The sequence below is a fragment of the Aphelocoma coerulescens genome, chromosome 10 (genome assembly GCF_041296385.1).
Source record: "Aphelocoma coerulescens isolate FSJ_1873_10779 chromosome 10, UR_Acoe_1.0, whole genome shotgun sequence".
NCBI lineage: Eukaryota > Metazoa > Chordata > Aves > Passeriformes > Corvidae > Aphelocoma > Aphelocoma coerulescens.
The window spans coordinates 2,650,951-2,662,185 of record NC_091024.1 but is presented as its reverse complement, the minus strand read 5'-3'; the positions used below and the strand labels follow the sequence as shown (position 1 = coordinate 2,662,185).

At 50.8% G+C, this 11,235-nt stretch overlaps 1 protein-coding gene across 4 annotated transcripts in view; it reads left to right on the top strand.

Moving 5' to 3' along the window:
- The first annotated feature begins 1,259 nt into the window (after positions 1–1,259).
- Positions 1,260–11,235, top strand: part of SHC4 (SHC adaptor protein 4) — a 29,144-nt gene continuing 19,168 nt past the window's right edge. For 3 of the 4 annotated variants that reach the window (XM_069025957.1, XM_069025956.1, XM_069025959.1), the window contains exons 1-2: positions 1,260–2,549; positions 9,471–9,541. In XM_069025957.1, coding sequence (XP_068882058.1) covers positions 1,965–2,549; positions 9,471–9,541 — 656 coding nt within the window. In that variant the 5' untranslated portion in view covers positions 1,260–1,964. The remainder of the gene's footprint in view (positions 2,550–9,470; positions 9,542–11,235) is intronic. The other variant, XM_069025958.1, reaches the window with a different exon arrangement.

The window sequence follows — 11,235 nt, the reverse complement described above, 5'->3', positions numbered from 1 at the left end:
GGGCTCCATGGGTTCTCACCCCAGTTTTCCTTCCAGCCATGTTGATGTTATGTTCCATCGTGGCATTGAAACGAAAGAGAAATGTTCATGCTAAGAGAGTTTCTGTGCTTTATGTGCAATCAATAGTGCTGCTAATCACTTCTAAAATTTTCTATTATTTTGTGCTCAGAGCCATCATTAAAGCTTCATGAGAAATTAGTCATTCTTTAAAACTTGTGGCTGGTCCAGGTTTTGCCTTTGGGTTTGATTTAGTGAGCAGTCTGTGCCATCCTCACCGAAATGGGTTGATTCAAAGCAGCCACTTCCTCTTTGAGCCATATTTCACTAAAAGAGTCTGGAGGACTGGGAGTTTTCCCTACCTTATTGTAGCAACTATTGCATCTTTAGGATTAATACCAGCTTTCATACACGAGTTGAAAACATGGACTGGCTGTGATGAGCTCTCTCACTGTGACAGAGACAGGCTGTGATTTTCTCTGCCTGTCACAGGCAGGGCAATGGGCAGCACGGCCTCTCCTCATCCTCCAGCAGCTGATTCACAGCCCTGAACGCGGGCAGAGGATGAGGCCGGTACCACTGTGAGCTTGAGGAAGGTGAACTCAACACTGAAAACCTAGCGAGAGAAAACGCCTCAGCCAACGGAGGGAAGCGAGGCCCCGGTCCCAGTTTCCCCGTGATGCTGAATTTCTCTTCCCGCCACCCTGCCCCAGGTGTCGAAGCCCCACACGGAGCCGAGGTAACTCGTGCTGAGGGCCCTGATATTTTCAGTGAGTAAAATAAACCCGTCTCGCCTCTTTCGCTGCCTGAGGTACACGCGATGCCTGAGGGGCGCTTTCCCCCCCGGAGCTGAGCTGCCGGGCAGGGAGCGCTGGGACGAGCCTGCCCTTTCCTTGGGGCTGGGCGGGCAGCCAGGGAGGCATCGCAGCCCCGGCTGCGGCTGGGCCCAGCCCGTGGGCTCTGCCTGTGCCGCCGCGGAGGAGGAATGGCCGCAGAACGGGGATTTTGGGGGATTTTGGGGGATTTTGGGCACCACCCCGGGGGTCCCTCGCGCCCCCCGCCCCCCCGGGCCCCGCTCCCCGCGCGCTGCGGGCGCGTGAGCCGGCGGCGGGCGCTGATTGGCTGCGAGGCGCCCCCCGGGGGCCGCCGGGCCGCGGCCGCGCGCCGAGCGCCATTCACGGCGCTGCCCGCCCGCACGCGCCGAGCCCATTCACAAAAAAAACTTCATTCATAAAACCGGCGGCGGCGGCGGCGACCGGGGCTGCGGCGGGGGCGGCCCGGGCGCTGCGGAGCTGCTGCCCCGCGGCGCTGCGGGAAACGGCCCCGGAGCCGCAGGAATATTCGGTTGTTTCGGGATTATTATGGTGCTGAAGGACTTTCCAGCAGGAATTAGCGAGACCGACGCTGCTCGGTGTTTTTCGAAGAATCCTGGGTTTGTGCCTGACGGCGGGGCAGGAGCTGCAGCGCGGGGATGCTCTTCGCCTCTGGGGCAGCGGCGATGGAAGTGCAGAGAGACGGGCACCTTACGGGGTTCATGCCGGTCTGAAAATACGTTTGGGCTCGTAGCTGTCTTGCTCTGCTTTGTGTGGAATATGCTTGAGCTTTCGCTGCAGCCAGGACTCCGCAATTATTGATGCTACAGCTGTGAGTCTTCAGAGCTAGGTGGGATTTAGTGCCTGTCTTGAGGCAGGAATGAAGGCAGGTTTGGAGAGTGGCTCTTCAGCTTAAGGTGCTACACCACTGATGTGCTTTCCTGTATGCTGCTTTTATTACTGCTTACAAAATGCCAGATGTCCATGCAGTTTTAAACCTTGTCCATTGAGGAAAAGAAACCATTCAAGAGGGAGTCAGCAAAAATATCCAATAGGTTTCTGTTTTGAAAATTGTTTGACTTCCTTGATTTCCATATAATTTATCTACAAGAGCCAATTTATGCAGGAATATCCAGTTACAGATCTGCCAAGGCTATGAGAGAACGCAGCCAGCAGAGCCTCGGTGGACACGTCCTGTACGTAGGGTTATTCAGACATCCAGGAATGCTGCACAGGGCTAAGTACAGCCGATTCAGGAATGATTCCATAACCTCCCTAGATGAAGGTACACAAAATACGTCTTTAAATATCAAAGGTTCTTCCTCCTCTTCCCATTCTTCAACACCCAACTTACTGACAGAAGATGTCTCCTTGGGGCCACAGGACACCTGCACCACGCTGTGCACGCTGATCCCCCGGATGGCCAACATTAAACTTGCCAACCCGTCAAATCTGCCAGGGCTGAAAAGCTTCTGCCTGGGAACGAAAGAGGTGCCGCGAATTAAACTCACGGAGTGCGTTGCCATCCCGAGCAGCCCAACCTCGCCTGAGATCAGCTGCCTGTCGGCCTCGTATCCCCAGCCAGACCTGGACAAGCTGCTCCTAACCCCAAAGCCAGCGGGCGACTGCGCTGTGCGGGGAGCTGAGGAGGCCGCTCCTGTGGGCAGGCAGGACAGGGGCCTCGCACAGGGCAATGAAAGCACGTACAGCCAGGAGCCAGGAGCCACCTACAGTGTGCGGGTGAGTACTTCTCCCTGGGCTTCCATCCTCTGACAAAGCTATCAGCTCAGCTGGGTGACCTCCATTTTCCCGCCTCTAGAGTCCATGCCCCGAAATACTGAATTCTCCCGTGTATTTCCTGTCTTCTGGTGTACGTAGGGCTGTGGCAGTGAACTGAGGGAGCTAAAAGCACCCCAGCTGCTTCCAGAGGTAACACAACATCCAATTCCAAAGGACTATCTGTAGACTTTCTGAGGAGTGCTGCTGAGCTGCAACGAAAACAGGTTACTCTGGCCTGAAATGTGTGTTGGAGGGAAAAGGAGGCCCATGAAAGGGCTCCTCATCCCTCACAGAGCAACTCCACGCACTGGATGCATTCTGGCCCACACATATTTGTCAGGGAGACTGTGGGGCAGGCACTGCCCAGGTTGTATTTCCAGTATGGTTTTCTGCTGGTCTTCCTTTCACGGGCAGCATCTCCAAAAGGGGTTCCCTGGCAGGAGCCTCACAGCGCAACAGGGAGATGTTCTTCCCTGCATCTTCCTGCTTACGTTGTTCCCATGGCTGTGAGCCTTCAGGAATCTGCCCAAGGAGAGCTGCAAGAACATTGCTGACATGTCCTGGCCAAACTCTTGGTGTTCTTTTTAACTAGCCCCTTTAACAATAGCAGCAGGTTGGTAAATAAGTAGAATAGGGGTTTAGGCATTTCAGCATCAGAGGATGGGCAAGGTGAGAGGATGAGCAAGGTGCTCATTTCCCCAGAGACCACCAGGCTTCTTCAGGAGCTGGTGATGAAGCCTCAGGTGGGCTGGGAAGTGGCCAGGGCTGCAGCATGGCAGGAGTATGGTGCAGAGGCATGGTCTCACCTGGAGGCAAAGCAGGGCCAAGAGACCAAGGGCTGAGCAGTTGGAGCTGCTTCCAGTCCTTACCCTCTCGCCCTGGCCCTTGCCCTCCCTCCTGTGTGTTTGGAGACACTCACTCTCCCCATCCAGCTTCTTGTGCCCTTTTGGGGCATGGGATTGTTGGGATCTCAGCAGAGACCCTTCTAGGAGGTGGGTCAGATCTATGTTATTGAGACCGCTGATCTATTGTGCCAGAGATCTTTGGCCTTAACAGCATAATCAGAGTCTGAGGAGGATTCAACAATTACATGGAAAGGATCTACATTTATTTTAGAAAGGCAATAATGTGGTGAATTAAAGAAATGCCATAGGGCAGAAGCTGTCCCCTGCAGACTAGAGCGAGGCAGAAATTTTCTTGGTGTTGTTTTAAAAAGAGGAAGTGCTGGGCTCATTGCATCCCCTGGGGAGGCAGCTGTGGCTGGGTGTGACAGGGCACCTGTCTCACAGCCATGTGTCACCCAGGCCTGATGAGGAAGCTGAGACCCACAAGAGCACCTGGTCCCCCAAAATGCTCATGCAAATAACAAAGAGCCCAAATATTAATATTTTAAGAGGAGCCCGGACAGCTCTGATTCTCGTGCTGTTATGTTTCAAAACACAGTTTGTATGCAGATTGCTGCTGGCTTTACAAGGGGGATATTTACCATGTCCTTGTTCGTTCGCATTCTACCCCTTACACACCTTCCCACAACGCTGCCCATCTGGAGCAGAGGTTGTCTCTAAATGGTGCCCATAGTGGCCATGGCACTTATCTTTCCTGCTGGTGTTTGTTATGGCTGTGATGAGCCTGAGCAATATTCCAAGAGGCACTTGCCATCCTCACTCTTGCTTGTCAGGGAGTGCCAGGGAGGTGGCTGCTCCTGAGCAGGGGGATGAGATCTGGCTCTTAGCACTGTCTTGCACCAGTGGTTTCTCTGAGAACAGCAAGGATGATGTTTACTGGACCTAACATGGAGTAAGGCTCTGTGCCTGAGCTTAAATCAAAGCACGAGTCTTTGAAAGATGATTGGTTTTAAAAATGTGCTACTTAACTAAAATGTGAAAAGGAAATACCATTGCCAGATATTTCATTACAATACCATTACACTTCAAAATAATATGGTGAAGGCTGTTTGTAGCATCCTTTGTCTTAAAGGGGTTTTACCGACGTACAGGTTGATCCTCTGCTAGCGGTTTGATGGCGAATGCATACACATAATGCCATCATATATATATAAAATCAGTTACATGTCTCTAGATTAAAAGGAGCCCGACTATTTCTAACATGGAAGTTCAGAATGACATGAACTGCTCCCTGAAAGTGCACGTGGGCACCAGTGCCCTGCAGGGTCCTGTTGTCCATGAAGGATGCCACCGGTCAGCCTGGAGCAGTTGTTCCCTGCCTCCGTGTGGGGAAGGGGGTCCAGAGCAGCCCTTTCCTGGTCCTAGGTTGCCACCAGCGCCTCTCCCATGTTCAGGGCAGGGAAATATTGTGCTGTTTCAGCTGTAGCCGCTTCCCTGGCGCTCAGCACCCTGACACTGCACCCGGAGAGCTGCTCTGCATCGCCCGTCGTAAATAAATAACTACACGCGTATGCACAGCCGGGCTCTCGCAGGAAGGAGATGGGCTCCGGTGATTCATGGCTTCAGAGCCGCAGCTGTGAATCATGCGCCGGGGGCTCGGGACTGAAGGGTGCCGGCCTCGGGGTCTGGGGTTTGAGCAGCCCCGGCGGTGCGCGCCTCGTCCCGCGGGAACGCGCCTCGGCTCCGCGGGAACGCGCCTCGGCTCCGCGGCATCGCCCGCGGGGCACACGCGCCTCTCCGGGGAATCGATTCTCACCGAAACCTGCGTGTTTTCAGGCCATTTGCTTTGTCACAGCCGGAGAACGGGGGCAGGGTGGATTGGGAACGATTCTGTTAGAGACCTGGCCCGAGTGCAGGGATCCAGAAAGTGGCCTTTCAGCACAAAACTAAAAAGAAAAGGAAAATATTTCTTTATGGCTGCATTTATGACTTTTCCCTGTTGTTTTTTTTTAAAATTTTTTTTTTTCTCAAGATATATTTAGCAATTAAAAGCCTTTGAATAAAATGGTCAGACCTCCCCAGAAAAAGTTTCATTTATCAAAAGCTATTCTTCATCACAAAAAGCCCTGGTTTGCTGCCCTTAGGGAAGAGGCTGTGCTGCGTGGGCACGAGGAGTGGGACAGACCAAGGGCCTGTCTGTCTGTCTGTCTGTCTGCACCGCTGCTGCTGCAGGGGGGAAGATGAGAGCAGGGCGAGCACATGAGGAGAGTTAGGCTAGCACCGGCAAACTACTGGTGGGGGTTTTTTGTGCTTAATGATCTTTAATGGGCTCTTTTCATCCTTGAAGGTATCTAGTCTGTTTTTCAGCTGGTTCTGCCCGGATTTTGTGCTGTCTCACAGGTGCCCCGGGGGTACCACCCACGTCTGCAGTGGTGTGCACTGCTGCTGTGGGCTGCCTTGGCCTCTCCACTTCCCGTGATGGGGATGGGAGAGGTTCTGCTGCCTTTGATTTTGGATCTGGATGGGGTTGGTGTTTGCTGGAGGAAACCAGTGTGGTTCAGGCTGAGGAATGAGCCGATTGAATGTCCTGCAGGGCACAAACCTGGGCCAAAGTTCTTCATTAGCTGCCTGACTGGTGGCTGCTAACAGCGTTATGGAGCACTTACCCCAGCCCAGTAAATCCTGCTGTGTGAGGCAGGATGAGCAGCTGAGCTGACTGGCACAGTGGAGTCTGTGTGCTGGCAGGAGCAGTGCCACTGCCAGGGGAGCTCTGGTGGTCTCTGCTTTCCAGTGGGCACAGTGGCTTTCCAACCCCAAGGCTACCACAGGCCCTAAGGAAGGGTTGAGAGAACTTCCCCACGAAAACTACAGTAATTGTGCTTTGCTCCTTCCCCACATCCCTGGCTGGCTCCTGGTGTTGTCCATGGAGGGAAGACAGCACTTTACCTTCCTGCCAGGGTGAAAGCAGAGAAATCTCACAACAGGTTCCTGAGCCTGGCACTCTGCATTGTCTTGCCATGTGCTGCTTATTCACATGGGCCCTGCCTAATGCCTTCACATCTCCTCCCACACAGTCCCTCATCCTGTTTGCAGCCACTTTCTGTCATCTCATGTAAATGGATGTGAAAAGGTGTGTGCATCTTCAATAACTGCTGTTCTCTTCCACCACCTCCCTGCCATCCTGGTGGTGTGGGGAAATGGCAGCCGGCCCCAGATCACGCTCTGTATTCAAACCCCAAGGGACAAAGCAGTTCCTGGTGCCAGTGCTCTCCACAGCCCCTTGCAGGCAGATGGGATATCTCTGCACATGTTGCCGTTAGTGGAGCTGCTCCCTTTCCAGCAGGGGCCAGCGAGTCTTTCCTTTCCCTCCCAAGAGCTGCTGCTTGTCTTGGCAAAAGCTCTCCATCCTGCTGCTGACAGAACAGTGGGTTCAGCATCTGCTTTCATTAGCAATGTCAGGTCTTCAGCCCTTGGCTTGCTTCACTGTTGCTGTTCTATTTTCTATAGGTAGCTGAATTCTGCAGTTACATCTGTGCTCGTTGCCCCGGGCTGGTTAGTGCACCCTTGGGCCTGTGTCCAGCTTCCCCCAGCTTGCCCAGCAGCTCGGTGACCTGGGCCTTGCCTCCCTCTGTGAGCTTCAGAAGATGAACACCCCTCCTTGGACACCACTTTTGGACATGGTTATCACAAAAGTACCTGGTGAATAGCTTGGGCTGGGGCAAGAGCTGTGGGCTGCTGTGGCTTCCTCTCCCAGGCACCTGTGGTTGCTGCCCTGCACATGCTTTAGTTTAACCTTCCCTGCAGCAGGAAAGATGAGTTGGCCTCGACTCTGCATCACCAGAGAAGCCTGTTTGGTTTCTGTGGCAGCTGCTGCTTGGGGGGTACAGGACAGGGAGTAGGGGCACCACCCGAACTGGAGTTTGGGTGCAGAAGTCTCTGAGACAAACATTGTCCTTCTTCCCTGCCTTCCCCTTTCCCTCATACATTGGTTGTGCTGCTTCTGAGATTTTGCTATGGAAGGGTTAATATTTTCCTTGTTTATTTGCTAATTATTTTTTTCTTCCTTGGAGAATGTCTTTTGTTTTCTTGAATAGGCTTCTGGTATTCCATTGTCCTTTGGTGTGCTCCATAGGCTTCTCCCAGGCTCTGTGACCCTGACTTCCTCTGCCCCAGCCCCACATTGTCCCCCTGTCCAAGGCTCTGCTGGTTCTCTGTACCCTCATACTGTGAAGTGAAGGTTCAGCCATCACGAGCTGCACCACTTCAGATAACCAACGACAGCTGAAATAAATGAGAGATGCAGTGAGGTGCCATGTTAATGCACTTCCCTACTCAGGCTTTTAAAGGAAAAAAAAAGTCTTTTGTGAATCATTGATAAGTTCAGCTTCACTCAGGGTCACTTATGCAAAAACCTAATATTGATTTTTCATCTTTGCTTAGAGTAGCTTCCCACGCATCTGTTCAGGATGCAATGGGGACTCACTTATCAGCATATGACTCACCTACTCCTTTAAATTTTTCTTTTTTCAAGGATAGAGGAGCAGCCAACCAGCTCACAGGATGCTTGACCTTATACTGTAGGATCAGAGGTCGTTGCTGTGCTACAAGCTGAGGCTCTGGACATATTTTCCACATTTGCTTCGTTCCTGTTAAGCAGGAATATCTTTAACAAGGCAGATAGCTCTCAAAGTCATTAAATGTTCATTAGGGAAGCAGTTCTGCCAACCTTTCAGATTCTTATTGATGTTCTTCCAGGTCTCTGACCTAATTCTGGAGTTCTCCCAAGGGTTACATTGCTATCTGGAAAGAAAGCAAAATAGGGATAATACAATTGTTGTGGAATCCCTGACTTCACATATAATGTTCTCTTTTTCACACATACATTCATTTCTGAAAGTCTCCAAAGCTGAAACAGATACCTAGACCCAACCCTCTCTGAATGGCCCAGCAGAAAAATTGATTTACAGGCAAAATGAGGCACAGGAACTAAATACAGTACCATTCTCTGACACAGAATGCTTTCTCCCTCCGTTCAGACAAGGGGACAGAGCATGCACGTCCCTGCCTGGGTTTGCCAAGTTGTCTTTGTGTCCCAGAGGCTTTGACTTCTTGAAGGAGAGGTCTGCACAGGCAGGCTGTGACTGCAGCCCCTGGGCACTGTGTGAGCACTGCAGGATGGTGCCAAGAGGAAAAATGAGAGACCCAGACCTATGCCAGCCTGTTGAAATGAGGAGATCAGAATGCTTCAACAACAGAGAGATGGACATTCACAGAAATGCTGAAGGATTAGTGAGATATGTTTGGGGATATGCCATCACACTCTTGATATTTCTGAGAATTAGTCTTATGCAAATCCCAAATGAGTATAGAAAAAGCCCCAGCTCTGTTCCATACAACAGAAGTGTGGCAGTCAGCGTTTAATTTAGAGCAGGTCAGTTTATAGTGTAGGCTCTTAAGAGCTGTTGCTATGAGCTGGAATTGCAACTTCACATCTTTCATCTTCTGCAGAGGTTATTTGTCATCAGACATGTAGCAGTGTGGAGCCAGTGGTTTTCCTCGTGGCCTGTAATGCCTCTGCTCTCTGAAGGGACACTCAGCTCTTCTGCCTGGGGGCTCTGAGTGCATTGGTCTCGTGGGGCTTCCAGATCCTCTCTGCTCCTGAGGACTCTGTTCTCTCCAGTATTTCCTCATGTATTCCTCCCAGCTCAGTCTCACAGGCTAATAAGTGAGAGTAAGCAGAAATGGAAAAAAAGGAATAATTGGATTTTGTGTCCCCAGAGTGCTTTACCTTTTTTTTTTTTTTTTTTGTGCTATGGTGTTTAAGCCATTGGTATCTTTATTGCTCTTCTCTACACTTTTAGTAAAACAAGATCTATTTAGGAAGCAGCTTTAGGATGGCTGATTTGATTTTCCATTTAGGCTGTGGTTCTGCATAAACTTAGTGGACAGTAATCACATTTGCTTCCTTCTGTGATCCTCCTCTTACTTGTGTACCAGATATTAACAGTACTCCCTTTTCTCTGTCTGTTTTCCATAGTACATGGGCTGTATTGAAGTGCTGCAGTCAATGAGATCCCTGGACTTTGGCACGCGAACACAAGTCACCAGGTGGGTGGTATAAAACTCAGATTCAGACCAAGAATGAAAAGCCTGAGTGCTAATTTCTGTATAAAGCTGAGGGTGTGTGCCAAGCTCTGAGACAATTCTGAATAGGAGTTTGCATGTTTTGTTTTGTTTTTTCCTAAGTGATGACTTGAATTATTTGATCATTACAATAGGCTATTTGCATTGGAAAATGAATTGTTTCGGGCACAGACGTAATTCCTCTCCCAGTTCTGTCTCAGTGAGCCTCCCCCTGCAGTGGCAGCACAGAGCAGACAGCCACAGCCAGCTGGGGACCAGCAGCAGCCGGGCTGGGCACGTGGGCTCGGTGCTGCCTGCAGGCTCTCCCAGGGCACGGGGGAAACCCACTGGTGCTGCCATGCCCGTGGGTGCCGTGGCCAAGGGGGAGAGCCAGGACCCTCGTGGGTCTCTGCCACACTGCTTCACTCCTGATGCAGAAAGTGCCATCAGTCCCTCAATCCAGCAAGGTCATCTAATGAATTTTTATCAGAGGTACGACATCGCTTGACCCCATCTGCACCAAGACCAGGCACAGCTGGAGGTGGAGTCACAAGGAAAAGCATGTTGAAATACAGCTGTTTCCATCTGGACTGCAAGCCCAAGTTTTTAGGCTGCAAATCAGATAAAGATTAATATTTCATTTTCAGATACAGCTGGGGATGTGGTTTAAATGTGAAATATTTTGTGGTCTTTTGAGAACTTTGCAACTTCTGTTGCAGACTGCTGCCAGTTTCTGGGTGTAGATTGTTAGTACCCCCATGCCTGTAGGGTGGCTGAAATGTCCTGTCAGAAACAGAAAAGCAAAATTTTCTTTTTACATTTATTCTTGCAAGTCTGGCACTGCAGGAGTGTTTGAGTTTTCAAAACAATCACCCTCTTTCCAGCTCTGAGTGCTGTGTGCTGCTGCGATGTGCTCACGGTCCAGCAGTCAGGACTAGCACTCTGCCAGGCAGCCCCAGCAGCTCAGCACCTCCAAAGGCTTTTTGGAGACATGGGTGGGTGCAGGTTATATTGACCTGGCCTTAGACATGCTCCCTTGTCCTCTCAGCTGCTTCTCTGGCACAGTTTACGCTGAGGATGCCAGGAGTGTGGCTGAGGCTTCCTGTGCCTGCCCAGCTTTTCCTTCCTGCTGGCAGGAGATTTTCCGATGCTGTTTTGCTTGCTCAAGTTTGTATCAGAGAAGTCATGAAGAAAGGAAAGCAACATGAAGAGATTAGTGTTACATTTATACCTGTTGGCTCCCAGATTTACCAGCTGAACAGAACTGAAAAACTTGAGTCCTTCAATGCCCATAGACTTCACTTTAAAGCTGTCCCGTTTGTTTTATATTCAGAATCAGCAGTTGTTGACATTTACAACTGGCATAAACACACACTCACCCAGTTCCTGCATGTGGGTATCAAGAAGTGCCTGAGATACCAATATTCTTCCCTCAGGCGAGTCCTTTCCTGACCGAGAAGAGCCATGTAATACACTGAGCCCAAAGCCCAGGCCACTAAGCTCTTCACAGCTCAGCCAGAGGGTGAGGTTATCTCCTGTTTGCAAGAGGTGTGTGTGCTGCTGTGCTGAGAGAACAGAGCTTTGGATGGTTTGTCTGGAAAATAATGAATATGAATTACTGCGTGACAAGAGCTTGGCAACTTAAATTTGGGCCAGATAGTAAGGTTTTGTTAAGCAGA